The sequence below is a fragment of the Dipteris shenzhenensis genome, chromosome 22 (genome assembly GCF_047967505.1).
Source record: "Dipteris shenzhenensis isolate YYH24624 ecotype China chromosome 22, Dip_SZ_1.0, whole genome shotgun sequence".
NCBI classification, from domain to species: Eukaryota; Viridiplantae; Streptophyta; class Polypodiopsida; order Gleicheniales; family Dipteridaceae; genus Dipteris; species Dipteris shenzhenensis.
Genome location: NC_141617.1, coordinates 8,359,514 through 8,379,244, shown reverse-complemented (window position 1 = coordinate 8,379,244; position 19,731 = coordinate 8,359,514). Strand labels below are relative to the sequence as shown.

Genomic DNA, 19,731 nt, shown 5'->3' with positions numbered 1-19,731 from the left:
TCAACAAATTCATTCGCGGGTTCGCGGTATTCTCTTTTATTTATGGATGATTTTAGTCGCATGACGTGGGTGTTCTGCCTGACCAAGAAGGCCCAAGCTTATGCGAAATTAAAAGATTGGAAGGTCCAGGTAGAGAAGGGGGGAGGGGAGGTAATCAAAGCCTTCCATACTACTGATAGAGGGGGAGAGTTCACTTCTACCGAGTTCAATGGGTTATCTTCGATTCAATGCTATTAAGCCTGAGGTAGAGAAGCTGGCAAATGGGGGAGTATATCTATTCTTTATCGGGTGGGCCCTATGTTGGGTGAGTTGCGAGAATTCCTAGCTTATCAGTGTGATATTTCTATGGAGGGTTATGCTGCAAGTTTCATGGGAAGGGGGTTATTCCTATTGTACTGTGTGTCAGAGGAGATCAAGAATGACATTCTTGATCGATCTTCTGTGTTTATGGGTGTTGTGATCCTTGCAGTCCTGTGGCATCCATCGTTTAATGTGGATGAGTTCCTATTCAAAGAGTATCTTGTATGAGTTGATTTTCCAGGTATGCTTGCATGGGTGGGGAAGTCCTTCGATATGGTGAATAATGTTGGTTCCTCCATTTGCTCAAATAGTGTTTGGAGCGAGGAGGGCATGGATATTATGGGATGGTAGCCCAAACCATCCCAGATTATGTTGCATAGGATTTATTGGAGGAGGTGGTGGTCACCCAAAAAGTTGTTTTGGTCCTTTCCCATATGCATGTTATTTGTGTAAGTAGACGAGACACTATGCACGCAACTCTCCCACTAGGGATGATAACATGAGCCTCACAAGGAATGACAAAGACTGAGAACAAGGCAAGGGATTTGAGTGAACCCACGCTCGTCCTAATGAACCAATCGTGCAAGAGCAAGGGGGTAGTCTGCAAGGATCAAGGGTTAAGCAATAGCCAGATGTTACAATCAAGCCATCTTCGACTATTGCAAAGGTCCCAGACACGATCCTTGCTCAAAAGAAGGACATGTAGGAGTGGATCGAGGAGACTAGAGGATGATTGACACTTGATCCATCGCATGTAATGGTTTCCCAAAAATAGGAGTCGATCTCTCACAAGGGTGGTCGACTAAAGTTCATGATGAAGGTATTCAAGAGTTCTAGAAGGGGGTGGGTCATAAAGGTAAGACCAAGATTGAAGACCAGTGTATGGGTGCTAAAAATTATCCTCATTTTACGAAAGTCTAGGAACAAGGAGTGCATGCTGTGGAGGAAGAGCGAAGAAGCAACAAGGATCTAGAAGAATTGCCAAAAGCTAATATGAAGAAAAGCATCTTGGAAGAGAGGTCTCAGGCCAATAAAAATGCAGAAAAAGTTTTACAAGGTAGGTTGCAGTCGAAAGGTGTCTAAAAAAGAATTAAGAATATGGCAAGAGCTATTGAAGGGAAGGAAAATAGGTTTAACTTTCACAGGGATGCATACAAAGTCATTGCTCAACTCAAGAGGTAAGGACCCATTGCCTCAAGTCTTGGTGGTGTCATGCAACATGCAGGGACAGTGCCCGATAAGTGGAAATAGAAGGGATGCATTGCATCTATTAGGAGGTGGAAGCTAGATATTGTTGTTCTTTAGGAGATAAATTGTGGACAAGATGATGGTGTTTGGCTTGCCTTTCGAAAGTTAGGCTTTGAAACTTTTGTGAATTCACTAGTGCGAGGTGTTGCGGTTTTGTCTAGATTCAAGTTTGGAGGTAGAGAGGTTTTTATGGATCCAGCAGGTCAGCTTTTAGCTATCTCTCTTTCAATGGGGTTTTCATTCAATGTTCAAGGTGTTTATGCATCAAATGAGGCATCTTCTAGAATCGAGTTTTGGCTCTTGTTAAACAGATGATCGGGGGGAAGTGGATTCTCGCGGGGGATTGGAATATGACCCTGTCTGTTGAAGATAGATCCTTGTCATTAGGGGGCTTGTTTGGCTCAGAATTAGAGTCATGGGAAGAGCTTTACTTAGATAAGGGCTTAGTAGATGCAATATATCTAGCCCAAGAGGTTCTGAGTGGCTTCTCATGGACTAATAAAAGGAAGGGGGCTGATTTTCGTGCAAGTCGGCTAGATAAGTTTTATTTTTTTGATGAGGGCTAGTGGATGTCATCTCCCATTAGGGGGGTGGGGGGTTGTCTAGATTCTAGTCTATCGAATCATTCAGATTTTTACTATCCTTGGCTCGATTGGGAGATCTCTTGACTTACCATACAAGTTTGATAAGAAATTTTGCAAGTAGAAGGATTTGTACAGAAGATTGTGGAGCTATGGAATCGTGAAGTTGACTTGTCCCTCAACCCCAGCTCACGTTGATATAAAGCTATTAGGGCTCAATGATTCTCTACTGGAATGCAGGCGTCTATGATAGAGGCCCTATCTCTGGATCCAGAAGATGCTATTTTAACCACTCTGTTGGTGGAAGTAGAAGATGCTCTACGAGACTTGGAGTTGGAGAGAGATGAAAAAGTGAGGCTTCCGAGCAAGCTCCTTTGGTTGTCATTGTGGGTGACTACCCTTCTAAGTTCTTTTTCGAGCAGTTAAGCATAAGTATGTAGTGGAGTCAATAGATTATATAGAAGATTGTAATGGCAACCTAGTAATGGAGTTTTGGCACTTGGCCGATGTGTTTAAGTGTGAGCTCTCTTACACTGCGGGATCCATAGGAGAGGTTTCTATGGAGTAGATGCATTGTTTTGAAGAGGTGCCTTCGGGATTGGAAACCAATTTTTTGCTAGCCAAAGGGTGGGCCTTGCATGCCCTTTTTTGGAGAAGGTACTATGAGATCACTGGATATGCTTGAGTTTGATAAAGCCCCAGGACCAGATGGACTAATACAGAATTCTATGTGTCCTTTTGGAAGATTATCAAGTGGGACTCTATGGATATGGCAAATTGGGCTATGCAGCATGGAGGCCTCATAGAAAACGTTAATGTTGGCATGATCAGATTGTTACCAAAAAGAGAAAATAGGTTGAACATAAGGGAGTGGAGACCAATCTCCGTGCTGAATACTTCCTATTAAATTATTGCCAATCTCCATGCTGAATACTTCCTATAAAATTATTGCCATGGCATTAGCTTGCTAAATTTGGGAGTCTACATGAGTGTAGTAGATAGAGAATATAATGGCTTCATCAGAGGCCATGGCATTTATGAGAATGTGTTAAATATATCAGCAGCATTTGATTATGCAAAGGCTTTAGGTCAAATTGTATATTGTTGGGATTTGATTTTGATCAGGCCTATGATCGAGTCTGATGGGACTATATGCTGGCGATTCTTAGGCTAATGCATCAGCTGTGCTATGTGTGAATGGAGGGGCAAGTCTCCTTGTAGAGGTTAGTCAGATAGGGATGCCCCTTGGCACCCTTGCTGTTTGCAATTTGTACAATTCCCCTAGTTTTAGGGATGCCCCTTGGCACCCTTGCTGTTTGCAATTTGTAGAATTCCCCTAGTTTACATGATCAAGCAGGAGGTAAGCAAGGGGCATATCAGAGAGGTTCACCTCCCCTCAGGAGATCCATTTTGCCCATAATTGTTTGCTATTGAGATGGTTGCTCTTACCTTGGAATCTCAGGAAAGTGTTGGAAATCTGTGTGGGGTATTGCAAAATTTTTGTGATGCATCGAGGTCGATTTGCAGTTGGACGAAGACATTTGGCTTGCACATAGATTCGGATCCATGCTAGCCTTGGGATGGATGCCATGCCTATGAAATGGGTGGAGAAGGGAATTGTAGTAAGATATTTAGGTGCTCCACTAGGAGTGGGTATTACCCTATGCCAAATATTTGACTAGTTCTGGAAGAAGGTTTGGCAAAAGATAAGGGCGTGGCATGGTGCGACATTTGGTTGGAATGCTAGGGTCTTGGTGGTTAAGCATGTGTTGGCTGCTATATCCACAACATATCTGGCCACTATATGGAGGTTTAAGAAGAGTCATTGGCAAGAGATTGAAAAAATGCTATGGTCTTTCATCTGGGAAGAGGACAGATTAGCTAGGAAATGGCACTCCATCTCGTGGGAGGCTATGAAGGTTCCAAAGGTCATGGGGGGGTTGGGGGTCCCTAGCATAGATCTCCACGATGTTGCTTTGCTTGGTAAATGGATTCCCAAGATGTTTCTTTGCTATGCACCTTGGTTGGAGTGGTGTAAGTGGTTTTGGCAAAATGCAAAAGGAAAAGGAGTTGGCTCTTGGAAAGAGATGGCCTTGTATGATCGGCTCTATTCTTGGTTTCCTGTTTAAATTGCTGGGTTTGAGCTTATTGCAGGGCTAGTGGAAGCGTGGAAAGCCTGTAGCCATCTTATGAGGTAGAAGGCTCGGACGGGGTTGAGAGGGGATGCAAGTCTGGGGAGAGCATATGGTGGAGTTGGGCTATTACTGTGCAGGGAAAGGCCATTGCTTGGCTAGATGTTTGTGCTGCGCGATCACTACATAGAAAAGGAATTAGGTTGTGGATTCATTTGTGGGAATCTAGGAGAGCATGTTGGAGATCACTGCATGCCTTAAGGGGTCAGAATCAACATTGCTTTTTGAGGTTCTAAACAATATCCTAGAGGGGTGGCCGATTAATTGCATCCCTGCGAAAGATTGGAAAATCAATCAATGGGCATTGGGCTTTGCGGGTCTGACCTTAACTCCAACTGGAGACTGGTTATGCTAGGTGATATGGAGGGTTTGCCCTCTACTCTGACTATTTGCTAGCTGTACATTTGAGCCATTGTCATTATGGCTATTTGGAGCCTGAGGAATGAGATGGTCTTCAAGCATGGAATGACCTTGGTGCACCGGGTTAGTCAAGGTTGGTTTGACTAATATGAGTAAGATGATAGAGAAGAAAGACCCCCTAGTGGGGACGTGCCTATTTGAACTTTTTCTTCTCTATAGATGATCTTTAGGTGGGGTCCTTGGGTGTAATCGCCAGGCTGCAGGCAGTGACAATTTTGTGATGCTTTTTCTCTTTGCTTATTAATAAAAGCCGGCTTTTTCCAAAGAAGAAGAAGAAGAAGAAGGGCCTTGGTGGATTCCCCACCTTGTTTTTGTAGGTACAGGAAGTTTTTCCAATGAATTATCCTTGATGCTTGAGGGATGGGCATCATTTTGACAAGACTATAGAAACAAAACAATGCCCGCTTGTACAAATCCACAATATTGGTATGAGAAGTGGGTTGCATTTGAAAGGGAGAGAGAGAGAACGAAACGACAACATTCCCACCCACCAATCATTGTACGATAATTATGCTATTGTGTTGCATCGTTTGCAATCATGTGAGGAAGGCGAGTACAATCAAACGTGAGAAGATGCAACCAAGGGAGCACATGATGTGCTCGATAGCGCTATCTTTTTAACTTTTATGGGGAGAGAGAGAGAGAGAGAGAGAGAGAGAGAGAGAGAGAGAGAGAGAGAGAGAGAGAGAGAGAGTTAAAGGACGGGATGAGTGTCCAAATTTGATTGAAAGGATGGGATGTGTGATATTGGGAGGACACTTTTATGAAAAAGTATTTTTTTAATTAAAAAAAAACTCACCCACCCAACTCACACACTCGGTTGAGCCTATCGAGGGGCATCTAGTCCTGCCTCAACTCTCGAAGGGGATCGAATGAGGGCCGCCACCATGGTTGGTTGGCACCGGGCTGTCGCAGCTTCCTCTATGTTGCCTTTTAGGGAGCCCTAACAAAGCAATCAAACAACCAAACAAGCATGTTCCAAGTGGAAGCTCACCAAGTTCTGATAGATTGAAGAGTAAAGAGGTGAAGTGGCCAGCCTCAAAGATAGCCGTAAATAGCCCATGATCTGGACTCAAAGAGATGGCGCCAAATGTAGAGGAAGTTGACAATTGATAGGGCACTGGCCCAAACACTTTGGTTGAAACACAAAACACACCATGGCATCCCTTTTATACACTAGTCGCATATCATCCCCTTGTTTCTCGTCTGCCCATGCTCTCTACCAGCCTTTGCAGCCTTCCCTCTTGCCTTGCGCAAATCCACGGCTTCCCCGTTTTTCCCGTCTTTCGTATCACCTTCACCCTCGTTTCTTTATCCTGCGTACCTTCGTCCTCGCTTCGAGCTCCGATCTAGGTGATCCTGACAAGTTGTCCCTTGGAGAGAGCGGGGATTTCCTGGGATCTGCCTACGAGGGTGGTGTTGAGTTGCCTGGAACTTATCAGGCCGATAGCTTAGCGCTGGGTGATAAACTTGAGGCTGTTAGCCAATTGAATGAATCGGTTCAATCGGGGCAGCTTGAGATTGCAGAAGAAGAGGGAGGAGGAGGAGATATAAAGTCAGGAGGAGGCGACGGGTCTGGGGGCAACGGAGGTCAAGGGAAAGGAGGGAACGGTGAAGAGGGTGAAGGTGAATCAGAGGATAAGAACAAGAAAATGTCCGTTTCTCAAAAGTTAACCTTGGCTTATGCGGCCCTTGTAGGCGGTGAGCATCTTATATATTTTTAAAACGATACGGCTATTCCTGCTAATTTGATTAGATGTGCATCACAAAAAGAAACGATTGTGCATGTTCTTGTTGTTTTCTCCACAATTTTGCTTCAAAATCGAGCACCTTTGCTGCATAACAGATGGGTAAATGTATGTGTACAATCGTTGACATGATGGGGATGTGTAGGGTTGTAATTGGTTAACTTCCCGAAAAAGAGAAGTAGTATGCATTGTTCTGTGTGACGTACTAGTTAGAAAGAAAAATAACAATCACGAATACAACAAGGCGTCTCCACATGGGAGCTTTTGGTTTGTAATAGTGTCTGCTTAATTGGCTGTAGCTTTGACGGCGTATGATATTGTCATTCAGTTTGGAATGACCAAAGAATAAAAAGATGATTGCGGTATTTAATTTATCTTGGTTTGCCATTGTTGGCTGATCTAGAATCGGAAGTCAAAGGTGACTTGTGGGCATTTTGCTAAAGGATGTAGACTACGTATCAGACCTCCTGGGATTAAAGGCCAGATGATAAAGTCTTACCTTTGTTTAGGGTGGGCAAGAGGTCAGCCCTATAAAGTTCAACTTCTACTAAAAAGGCAACGCAATTTACTGCTCTAAGTCGAGTTGTGCAAGGGATCTATACATGGCTGTGGCGGAACTGTGGCCTGGTTATATGGCAGCCCTAGGTCTGTATATTGTAATAGACAGAAGGCCATGGACCTATAGATGCCCGTGAAGGCTCTTTCGTGAAGCTAAAACAATAGGGGAGTCTATCGGAACTTGTGCTACAATCTTTATGGTTGGTGCCATCATATATCCCACCTAATTGTGCTTAATAGTGACGACTCCATGAGATTATGTCATTTGTCACACTTGTCTTTTTTAAGACTCTTGCCAAAAGACAATCCATGATACTACAAAGTATCAAGAAATCAAAGTTCTCAATGAGAACGCTTTTCATAATCACATTGGCCCTAGTAACGTGACTAGCTAAACGTTGGCCAAGTAATCCGAAAGAACATTTGCTCTTTAACAGATACGAATCCATTTAAGCCATATACCATTAATTGAAGCCCATTGGTATTGGTTTCAAATTTGTACCAATCAGGCATTCTGATGCATGTGTAGTATCGTAAACCACTGTAAACCATCCATCCGAATGACCTAGTTGGATCATCACAAATATTGACCCAATTCAAAATCAAGGTCCAAATAAATAAATTCATATGGATTTGTGAAATGTGAATCTATTGTTAGATTCTAGAAATTGTGTCTCGACTTTGTCTTCTCCCCTCGTTTGATAATAGGGCTGCCCAGATTTGCACATAACCAAACAAATAATAATAGGGTTGCCTAGATCTACACATAACTAAAATACCTTAGCCTTGGGAGACTCAAGTACACAACTCGATTGCTTAATGTCCATCTTGACATGAGACTTACTCAATACCTATTTTTGACATGAGTATTGTGTCCATAAGGTTTACTCACATAAGAGTAACCTTAACCACGTTTAAGTCTACCAAGTTTACTCACATGTGTAAAGTTTGGCTTTAAGTAAAGTAAAGCTGTATATGCCAGAAGCCTAAAGTTAGGGCTAACTACCAAACATAGCCAGTGATAGGAGTATTTGGGATCTAAGTAGTTGAACGTAAACCTGTTTGCTAGGGAGTGGCAGCTAGGGGAAAGAGTGATGTGATATGGGACATATGATTTGAGCTTGATGGCTAGATCTTAGGCTCGGGGGTGGCTCGACGTACTAAACAGTTGGGAGGTGAGCTACTAGCTGACCCCGAGGGGTTTCTTCTTGTATGTATGATTTCATGCTCAAAGGGCGACACTCTACCGAGGTTAGAAGTGACTTGACCTGGTTTGGAGTGTTTCAAATTGGGTCCGAGGAGACCAACTACCTACTTGACATTTGCATGGCGGAGTTAAATATGCCAGTACTAAAATCGACGTAAGGTCAGGATATCATGTACTCATTAGGCCAGAGGATGTTCCCAAGATAGCTTTTAGAACTCAATATGGGCATTATGAGTTTAAATTAATGCAATTGGTTTGACTAATGCTCCAGCTGCATTCCCCACACTTATGAATAGTATCTTGAGACCTTATCTTATAAGGTTTGTTGTAGTATTTTTGCATGATATCTAATTTATAGTTAAACTAAAAGATGGCAGCATGAACACTTAAGGCAAGTATTCTAGTTGTTGAGAGAACTCTTTCTTTTTGCAAAGGAATTCTATGAATTATTTGCAAAAGAAGTATGCGCTAGTGAGCTAGGTGTGCAGACCTCAATGGGCGCTAAAGGTAGTCATTGAGCCAACCATGCCTCTCGCACAAACACGAACTACTCACCATCCAAGCCTCCTCTGAAAGTTTAAAAGTCCATAGTTGCTACATAGGCTTCCATGATAGGAAGGCCTTGTTCGCCCCCCCCCCCCCTGCCCCCCAAAAAAAAAATAAAAAATAAAAATAAATAAGTTGAAGCATGGTAAGCTGGAACGCACACAGACTTCATGCAACAACCCCACGAGCTGACACTTTGTCAAGAGTTGTAGAAGGCTATGGTGGGATGGTCAGCAAATATCCTCTTGATTCACGAGCCCGTGTTGTTAGTAGTAGACATTAGACAATGGCGCCGCCCCCTCTCAGGGAGAGGTACTCAGGTGCTGTCCCTAATAGTGGGTAGGAGTGAGGGGATTAGCATTCCAGTAGCCCTGTCTCTGGCCCCATATGTGTTGGAGATGAGAAATTATTGGAGGGCATGTGGTTTGGATCATCCTACAAATGTGGTTTAATACTCTAGGAACTGATCACGAACACTACGCCCTTGCTTGTTGACAACAACGTCCCTCTCCTTGGAGGCGGCTTACAAAGATGTAGACTAGATTGAGACAGTCCTTCTTTAGGTGCTTCTGAGAGTGTGGATACACTCCCCTACGTTTGGCTTTTTAGGAATTTTTAAAATTTGGATCGCTTCCCCAATCACTCATTTGTTTGATCCCAAAGGGGAGTGATAGCTCAAACATTCCACAGTGGCCACCAATCATGGATCACCTTGTTACAAGACCTTAGCCAAGACCTTAGGCCTGCGGTTGTGGCTCACCCTTGCTAACAGCATCCACGACACACACAAGGTGTTGTTCAAGAATGCAATATCCTCGCAACATCTTCACCTTTTGGGTCCAAGAGGAGTCAGCCTATCGTAGTCCTCTTGGGTTTCGGGAAGGCTTATGAAAGGGTGGAGTGGTCTATTCTAGAAGGCACCGTGTAGAGGTTGGGTTTCTCAGACATGGATTCGGGTGGTCTATGCCTTGTATATAGGAAGCACCATCCATATGCTTATTAGAGATCACATGAGGGGGGTTCTTGCTTTGTACAGTAGGGCTGCCCTGTTGCTCCTTTTCTTGTTCTCTTTATGGCGAAGGCACTAAGCTCTTTTCTGTGATCCTAGGCAACATGCCTCATTGGGTTGTGGCTCTTGATACATCAAGAGGAGGAGCTACTAGACTTGGAGTTTGCAAATGACACGGAATCTTCATGACAGAGAGCTTCAATTGGATTTTGCAAGGCCAGACAATGCGGTACTTAAGCTGCGAAGTGGACACTGATATCTCAATAGGGCAACTGATTGCCCCAACGTTAGAGAGTGTGCAATGCAAGCTTTCATATTGGAGTTCGACCGAACTCTCCCTAGCAGGGTAGTCCCTCGTGGCCAACCAAGTCCTCACCACGACCTCATACATAGCCTCGTGCTAATGTTTTCACAAGGTATGCATGGGACAGCTCAAGCGCTTAGTGTGCAATTTCGTTCAGACTGCACAAGGACCTAGAGAAAGGGTCGCTTGATCCTGCCCCACTTGGCATCATTGACCCGGAAATGCAAACCAAATCTCTTTTGGGCAGGTTGCTAGTGCGGGTCTCACTCCAGGCTCAGAGCCCTAGAAGCTCTTGCTCCAGAGAGGGCTCGTAGGAGCACACCCCGTATAGGAGGTCACTGGCAACAATCCCACAGGTGGATCTTTCAGAGGCTCCCCTCACAAGGAAGGGCTCATGATTCTTCACAGAGTTTGGCAGTACTTGTCGATAGGACTCATTGAGGGTCAGCCCTCGGTGCCGTGAGGAGTTAGGGGGAAAGCCCCTCATGTGGCACCCGGGGATTCGAGATCAAGAGGGTTTCAACATTGGGGCAGCCGACACCATCGTGAAGGGGCTGAGGCTCTGTGCAAGCCCTCCCACCAAGACTCTGGGATGGCAAGAGTCAATCTCTATCATCCGAATACCTACCTCCCTCCGATGAGAGAGGGCTATGACTTGTGCCTTTGACTCGATGGCCATGCTCCGAATGATTGGTAGGGCCACTATCCGAGTGTGCCCAACTGTGCCTCAGAGGATCCGTTCTAGACACAGTAGAGTGGAGCTCAGAGGTCCTCTACAACCCGAGATAGATGGAGACAGAGATGGATGAGTCCCCAGATTTGCTTGAGTGGCAAAGGTAGTAGGCCGCTTGGGCAAGAATTGGACTATTCACCCAGTTCTAGTCTCAGCAAGGCAAGAGAGGTCACGGTGGCATCTTTGGTTGTGGGAGGGTCAACCTCTTCGTGATGTGCAATGTCCACACTTCTGGACCAGCTGTAGGACACACAATAATTTTTACTTCTTTTGGACGGTGGCCCACAAAGGTTCGCCCATTGTTCCCTGGCCAATGCATGTGGATGGTAGATGCCATCGCTATCTTGTACTATCTTTGGAGCTACCCAGCGGCACAAAGGATTTTTGGATGGGGGGCCTCCAAAATGTCGCCCCGAGACACAAAGGATGCAACAAGACTTCACTTGGGGGATGGTTACGTGGCTGATGAAGGGGGGCATATGTGAAGCAACCTCCCGGTTTTGAGGTGTTAGGTGCAGCCCATAAAGTATGCAAGCTGAATAAGGCTTTGTATGGGCTGAAACAAGCTGCACGAGCTTGGTATTCGAAGATTATTCCTTTCTGACCAGCAAGGGTCTCACTAATAGTCCAACTGAAAGTACCCTCTACATCAAGAAGGATGGGGGGGATATTTCTTTATGTAGATGATATGCTGCTCACAGGTTCTAATGAAGGAATAGTTGCAGATGTCAAGGCTGAGTTGAGAGCCACATTTGATATGTCAGATTTGGGCATGCTTTATTTCTATTTGGGGATATAGTTGGCATCATTATGTCTCAATCCAAGTATGTGTAGAAGCTTTTGGATCGGTTCATGATGCATGATTGCAAGCCCATAGCCACTCCCATGGAGCCAGGGCTGAAACTTACTAATGTATGATGGAGGTGAACCCCTCATTTATCTGTGCAATACTCGGCCTGATATTCAGTTTGCAGTTTCACAAGTGAGCAGATATATGCACAGCCCCAAAGACTATGCATTGGCAGGCTGTAAAACGCATTTTACGTTACTTGCACGGCACTAAGTCTTATGGCTTGATGTTTCCCAAGGGGGTGACTTGCAGATGCGTGCTTAAGGTGACTCAGATTGGGCTGGAGATTATGACACAAGGCAGTCCACTAGTGGCAATTGTTTCTCATTGGGTGATGCTTGCATTTCTTGGTTCAGCAAGAAACAATCGACAGTGGCTTACTCCTCATGTGAAGCTGAGTACAAGTGTGTTTGGCTGTGTCGTTTAGTGGCTGATCTTCATCTAGCATTGGAGGGTCCTTCTCCTATTCTCCTTGATAGTCAGAGTGCTATTGCAGTTGCCAAGAATCCTATGTTTCATGCTCGCACGAAGCACATCAAGGTTCATTATCATTATGTTAGGGAGAAATTGCATGCAGGGGAGATCAGCATGATCTATGTCTCCACACATGAAAATGTTGCAGACATCTCACCAAAGCACTTCCACGTGAGAAGTTAGAGGCATTTCGCAATGCCCTGAACTTATCTCCTTTTGGTGATTGATCTTTTCCTTGTACATCATCATATGGGCACTGCGGGGGGGTGTTGGAATTATTGCCATAATTCATGGTAGTGACCAATGTATGACTAATAAGTGGGTTAAGGGCACTTTTCCCTCTTTAGAGGTTTTTTCCCCTAAGCGCAGTTAGAATATCCAAATAGAGTTAGTAGTTAATGGTTGGGTTACTTAGGGTTTTGTCTCTTTGACAAAACCCCAAGTTTTGTATGTCGTTCCATCTCTCTTCAACTAGGGTGTGTTTACTCTCACAAGTCTGCTCTCTCTCACACACACACTTGCGTTCACGCTTTGTCTCACATCTTGGTGGCAACTCCCAATGCTGTTGAGGTTTGGTATACAGACCTTGGTGTTACTGTCAGGATGGCCGACATTGATGGTCAAAAGAGGAGTCAAAATTTTTTGTGAAGGTGATGGACTGCCTACAGCCATCTAGGTGCTTGGTTGGCGTTGTTGACACAGAACGGGTACGGACCTAAGGACTCGAGGTCAAACGGAGGTTGTGTCTTAGAGGGGGACGACATAGAACCAAACATCAAGCTTTATGGTCGAGGTAATCTGGATTTATGCTTGGGAAATAATGTCTCGGGTATGCTATTTGGTTGCCGACCTAGCTAGACGGAGGACGGGTTGAAACATACCTTGAGAGCTTGATGCATGGAGGACTTCAAGCTGTTCACCCACCATGAGGGGGACAGTTGGAGAATACTGGTACCTAGAGTTCAAAGGGGAGTTCGTGAATGAAGGAGGGGGTGCCATCAGAAGCTACCAAAGATGGACTTGTGTACCAGATTGACGTGCTTATCCGGAACCGGACCTTGCAGAACAGGAGCCACTGGATGAAAAGCTACATCGACACCACAATGATCCAGCAGGCTAGGACACGGGAGCTACTGGAACATCTTCATTGACGGATTGGGATCGGGCCAATGTGGGTCAGTGAGGGCTGTTGGATTCAGGTCGATTACCTCCCCACTTGTGAGCCCCCAAATGAGGAGTGCATCGGTGGGTGGACCTTACGATAATAGAAAGAAACATGGGGCTGCCACATGGGCTGCATGTGGACAGCAGGTCAAGGGGCTTACCTGGCAGTTATGCTCCAAGATGGGCAGAAGGACTGCAGGTATGCCACGTGGCCATCAGAGATTGGTTGCAGCCTGACTGCGTTTCCAGTAAATCCAGCAGTATGGACCTCTGTACGGGCCTGTTGGATGGTTTTCCGGTACCTGGAATAGACATGGCAGGGTATGGATCTGCAGCAGGGAGCAGGAGTGAGAATCGCGGCAGTTTGAGGCCCAAGATAAGGGCTGGAATAGCCCGAGGCAAGGTGCTTTCAAGTCGGCTCTCCAGTGCTCCCGGGTAGGGCTGGCTGGTCGGTGTTTGTGAAGGGCCCTTGGGGGGAAGGGGCTGTCCTAGATGGGGCTTTGACCCTGGAGTCTGAGGAAAAGGGAAAGACCATGCGCTAGTCTTGGGGAAGTCTCACCCTGACCTTGCGAGGAAGAAGTCTGGGATTGTAGACGGCGAAGTGGCTTGGATAAAGGCGGAAGTTGAGCGGCTGGAGGGAAGGGGGGGCGGCCCTATATAAAGAAAATACTTGGAGACAAATAAAACAATACTGAAGACAATTAATGGCTGAAGAAGATATATATATCACAAACGGAACTCAGTACAAGTGAAGATATGAGAGAAGCTCTGGAGGAAGCAAACGTCAGTCCTGACAACTGTAGTGGACTTCTGCACTAGCTCCACAAGTTGGAACTGAACCAAATCTGAGACAGCAAACTGATGCAGAGGTTGCTGCAGGTTTGGAATAGAAAGAACATAATCTGGAGCGGAAGTTGAGGGCAGATCTGGAGCAGAAGTTGGGACAGATCTGAAGCTAAAAAAAGGCAGATCTGGAGCAGAAATTGGAGCAGATCTGATGCAGAAAGGAGGGCAGAACTGAAGCAGAAAGGAAGGCAGATCTGGAGCAGAAAAGAGGGCAGATCTGGAGCAGAAAGGAGGGCAGATCTGGAGCAGAAAGGAGGGGCAGATCTGGGCAGAAAAGAGTGCAGATCTGGAGCAGAAAGGAGGGCAGCAGAGGAGGCAGCCAGGAGGCAGAAGGGGCTCAGGGTGTGCAGGTACCTCTGGAGCTGGAAGAGAGGAGATTGTAGAATACCTAGCCCCCCCCCCCCCTTTAAATAGGAAGGGGCTTTAAGTCGGTCAACCAACAGGTTGACCGACCTGGTCAGATTTGACCGACCAGGTCAATCTGGTCGGCCAGATCTGGTCAGTCCAGAAAAAAACTTTTTTTAATAATTTTTTATTTTGTTTAACCTCTGAATCGGGGCTTTTGACAGATCTTTGGTTGTGGATTTTGCCTCCGATCCGGGGTTTCTTTGACAGGGTTCGGAGAGGCACCAGTGGTGTTTGTACCTGTTTATCCTGTCCGCGAGAATTGGAGATTGCCTGGCTTAACACCCTAAGGTGTTGAGGTCCACCTGTGGGGGCTCCCTCAGCTTGCTTGTCGTGTGGCGTGTGGGTTCTTGAGGGTCCCCCTGCCTATTACCAGGAATGTGCGTGGCATCTGCGTTTTTCATGGCTTGCTTGCCCCACATGCTGTTGTTTATCTGAATGCGGCGGTCCAGCTGCACGGCCCTCCAGTTGCTATTTTGCACGACACGGTGGCTCTACCTATACTACACAGGCAAGCTCTGCACAAGGTGCCCCATCTTTCTGTTACGCAGGCATTGTTCCAGGCCTCCAAAAACTTCGATTCTCTTACGGAAAGAGCCCCCATCCAAGGCCCTCACGGAAGATATCCTTTGGTAGGGACTTGGGGATTTTGCTCCCACCTTGAGTCGAGGGACCTTGTCATCAGCCAGTATTGAGGCTTCTGTGGGTGGAGACTCTGGTACTGCTCTAGAAGGTTGGGGAACCCAGGGGTCCCTGGAAAGCATGGCACATGGTGTGTCGAATCCATGTTGTCCACCCTGAAGCCATGGTACCGTGGGATAAAGAAAACTAGATGTGGGCCTAGGAAAATTGAGCTTTGCTCCACCACAGCCTGGGTAATATCCGGGGAGCTCAGCTGGAGAAGAAAGCATGGATGGAACCTCCTACATGGGCTTCTTGTGGGTGAGAGGCCTACGATGCGGCCACCAGTGCTGTCCTGAAAGACTGACTGCAATCTGCACCTGCTGCTTGTCCTCTGGGGTGAGAGGAAATCGGAATGGCTGTGGGGGTCGAGGGAGCTGCCATATAGCTCCTCTGGCCAGACCAAGATTACAAGCTGCAAGGAGACGAAGCTTGGGCTAGCAAGAGGCGATCGGGACAATGGAAAAGGAAGGAAAAAACAGGGGGATCTGGAGGCTGCAGCCACCCCAACGGATAAAATCGTATGCACAGGAGTACAAATTTTGAAGTAGCGGCTGCTTGAGCTGCCCATGTGATCACCTTGGAATGTTAAGGTGAATGCTAGAATGGGATGGCCCATAGATCCTCTGTGGGGAATCGTAGGCCAATGCAACGAGAGCGCAGCTGTTGGCTAGGTTGGAGAGCCCTGGGTCTTGATACTCCAATGGGATCTTACTATCAGGTTCAGTAGCGCATAGTAACTCACACATGGTATTGTTGTCATACGAAACTTGCAATGAGCACATGAAAGTATCAAAGTAGTCTCTTCCAATAGAGAGGTTAGTATACATGAAAAGCTCAAGCATGATGACAGGGAGACAACATCGGAAAATCATGTGTGTGGTATCTTTGGGGACTCCAAGGCATGCAGTTGAACTGTTTGGAGAAGATGAATCCTAAAACAATTTTCCAGGCAGGCTCATTGCTTAATCAACACTAAAAGGGAGAAAGCAATGACAACTATGAGAAAATCAGGTCGAACTCAAGGAACGAGAGGAATGTGACATCATTAAGCCCATGTTAACTAGTGTTGCAGATCCAGGGACAAGATCCAATGAGTCCAAGACGGGAACTCTCAACTTTGAAGAATTAAGGGACAGTTGAAAAGAGATATTGCATATACTACCTTGGACGTAATTTGTGACAGTCATCTGCTATATCACATTTTCTTGTTCACCACAATTAATTATTGAGATTCTGGAACTTAAACTCTGAATGTTACACGTTACATCTTGCTCTTTAAAATTTGGCATGTCTCCTCAGGCTGTAGGTACACTACAGATGCACGGTGTACTGTCATTACAAAATGCTTGTTAATCTTAAAAGTCCGTGTAAGCAGGGAAGCAGAGTGCTGGTGACAATGATTTCTTTAAAACAGGACTTCTTCCTGAGTGCCTACTGATTGAGACCCATAATTTATGAGATATCCTTTACAATAGACTCACAAGTGGTTTATTATTGATTTTTAACAGTGAGCAGAATAAGTAGATATGCAAAGAGTAAAAAAACATGTCACTAACTCTCCAATTATCTACCATGGATTTTGACAGTGGGTGGAATAATGGGATATGCAAAGAGTAAAAGTACAAAGTCACTCATCTCAGGAGCTGTTTCCAGCGCAGTATTGTTGTATGTTAGCATGCAATTACCGAAGAATCCAGTGTATGCCTCATCACTAGGATTAGGTGAAGTACTTGTGACTCACGACCTTCAAATTTTCACAGTTTTCCCTTCTCTTGTTTGGGAGGGGGTTGTATGTGCATTGATTGAATGTTTGTTAAAACATGTGATCCGTGTAATTTTTTACAGGTGTCTCAGCACTTCTCCTAGCAGTGATGGGCACACGTTTCAAAAAGTCGGGTAAATTTTTTCCTGCTGGTGTAGTCTCTCTTGTGTCATTGATCATGACAGGTGGATATATCCATGGGATAATGCGCTCCTCTCATGCTTAGATAGAGTTCCTTTATTCTCATATATGTGTGCAAATCTATCTGAGATGTATAGAAAGAACATATCGAGGTAGAATATTACATCTCAATGTGTAGGGTTTTCTCAGAAAGTTGAAGTTTTGGGACAAGTAGATATTTTCAATGGCTTAAGTTTTGGCGAGAAATTCGGTGGTTTGGATTTTCATCAGGCACTAATTCAAGCTACATGCGATATGGCTGCATGATGGAAAAATTATCGTTCAGATGTCAAAAAAAAGGTTGCCAATGTTGACAGATTGTCAAGCACATTTCAGTGGCTTCATTATCTCGTGTTGTGTTCATATGAGGTATCACAATAATGCAGGGTGTCTTTGCTACGGAGTCAGTAGAGAACTTTGGGCGATAGGCGAATGATCTTGGCCTCATAGTTAACACCTGTCCAAGCCTTTGTGAAAATAGATCGAGGATAGTGTTGAAATGCAAACTATTGCTTGGACCCTCTACTTCAGGTTTGCCTTATTCTCATAGAACTTGCAGGTTTTTTGTTTGAACTTTGCCTTTTAACCATCCGTGCTCTCTTTTGAGCTATAGCTTTTATGATGTAGTTTAGAAGTGTTCATCCAAACGACTGCTTGCTTGGAGGGTGCTGCTTGTTTAGACGAGCTTATGTAAAAGGTCCCTTCTCATCGATGTTAAGCACACCTCTTCGTCAGCTTTCTCGAGTTGCTCAAAGCTCTGATTATTATAAACTAGCTCAACTGACGACTTAGCCGAATCTGACTCACCTCCTTGATCTTGAAGGACACTGAATCGGGTTTATGGACTCTCTTAGATTTTCCTCCTCGGGGAGATGAACACACAAGAGGAAGTGAGGGACTCTGACCTTATCTGAGATCTGTCCTTTCTCTCTACCCTCAGCATTTGATATATCCTTACTATCTGGGTTAGCAAGTGGTTGTTGAGAGGCTCGGCCCCCTTTTCTGTCTCCTCTCCCCTTTGCTCTTGGTTATCCCCTTCCTTCCCCCTTGCTGTCCTTCGACTCTCTCAGGACAATTCTAATAAAGTGACCTCCCATCTCACAAAGACAGCATTGTAAAAAGCCTTTTGAACCATCTTCCCACCTCTCATCTTCCAATACAATAGCTTTTGATGGGACTACTACCAAGGACACGGGCTTGCAGATTCCCGCTAGGTCTGATAAACCCCTCTTGCTCTATGCCTACTCTCATACCATGCTAGCAATCAGAAGGGGCACATGTCAAATTAGGATGCAATGGGCGTAGCCGTGCAAAGTCTAGTCAACACCCCAACAAAAGACCAATGCGACGAAGATGGTATCCAAGGATCAACAAATTACAAGAGTGCATATGGTACTAGTGTCTCTTATTCTTAATTACACATGGAACACAGCGTTCAAACGAGAATACTTATTTCATTAGTTTTGGACTTTTTTTTGTTTTTGAACAAAGCCTAAAAATCCTTTCAAACAAAAAGAACTTTTTGAAAATCTTACTTTCAAATAAAAAGTTAACTTTTTGACACTATCCTTTTCAAATAAAAGGTTTAATTGCTAACACTATCGTCTTGCACTAATATTGCAAATATAATTTGTACCTTATTCTATATGTCCAAAATCTTTAAAGGATCCTCCTTTTTTATAAAAACGTTAAATCAGTAGGAAAACAATTCTCTTTTCTTTTATGCAAAATCTTTTATTTAAAGTAAAAGCCAAGAAAAATCCTATCAATAGTCCATGATCTTTTTTCTCTTTTATCCTTTTTTTTTAAATTTTTTTCTTTCTTTATTTTTATACAATAAAAGATTGTAACAACCTATTTCACCCTAAGATTTATGTATAGGAGCATTTTCTTGCTTGGAATGGTAGTTAAAAGATCGTAAGGAGCTTCGAGATCTTATTTTGCATTAAAAGGATAATATTACCATTGCATTATTGGTTTTTTATTTTTTTAAAATAAGTAAAGTTAATGTAGATGGCTAGAACCTTTTAGAACATCAATATCCTTTTGTAGGAAAGGTCGAATAAAGCTCCTCCAATTAGACATTTTTTTGAGCTTAGAGCATATTATGCTTTTTCTTACAACCACCACCAATTTGTCTCTCGCATCTCTATATCAAGTCATTTACTATCTCCACATCCTTATATTATAGCTCTCTTGGGACTATTATAAAATATGATTCATTTATATGTCCACACAAAATTCAATTTCAATCTCATTAAAGAATTGGTGAGCAATTAACATCGAACAAAATGAGAGCATGAATATGTTTATTATTTTTTAGCAAAATAAATACTTTGTATTATATTATCATAAGATTGTTACATTTTAAACATTTCTTATTCTCTTTTCTACAATTATCAGATTGTATTCTTAAAATTGGTAGTAGGTGATCCTTTGTTGCATGTACATTGTGAATTGCATGCATAATCAATGTCCTATCATGAGGGTGTAAGGAATCAATCCATATGTTTGCAAAGA

General features: G+C 44.3%; 1 protein-coding gene across 1 annotated transcript; it reads left to right on the top strand.

The window, feature by feature from the left end:
* Nucleotides 1–5,732: 5,732 nt before the first annotated feature.
* On the top strand, nt 5,733–17,527 carry LOC147887692 (Transmembrane proteins 14C). The gene is made up of 3 exons (XM_087393540.1): nt 5,733–6,442; nt 16,856–16,990; nt 17,115–17,527. Exons 1-3 carry the CDS (start codon nt 5,899–5,901, stop codon nt 17,255–17,257), a joined length of 822 nt encoding a protein of 273 aa, XP_087249666.1. The 5' UTR covers nt 5,733–5,898; the 3' UTR covers nt 17,258–17,527.
* The last annotated feature ends 2,204 nt before the right edge of the window (nt 17,528–19,731 follow it).

Coding starts and splice junctions, on each gene's coding strand:
- LOC147887692 (XM_087393540.1), top strand. CDS start 5,899: ATGGCATCCCTTTTATACACTAGTCGCATATCATCCCCTTGTTTCTCG. Junction 6,443..16,855: donor TTATGCGGCCCTTGTAGGCG/GTGAGCATCTTA, acceptor GGATTTTGACAG/TGGGTGGAATAATGGGATAT. Junction 16,991..17,114: donor TGCCTCATCACTAGGATTAG/GTGAAGTACTTG, acceptor AATTTTTTACAG/GTGTCTCAGCACTTCTCCTA.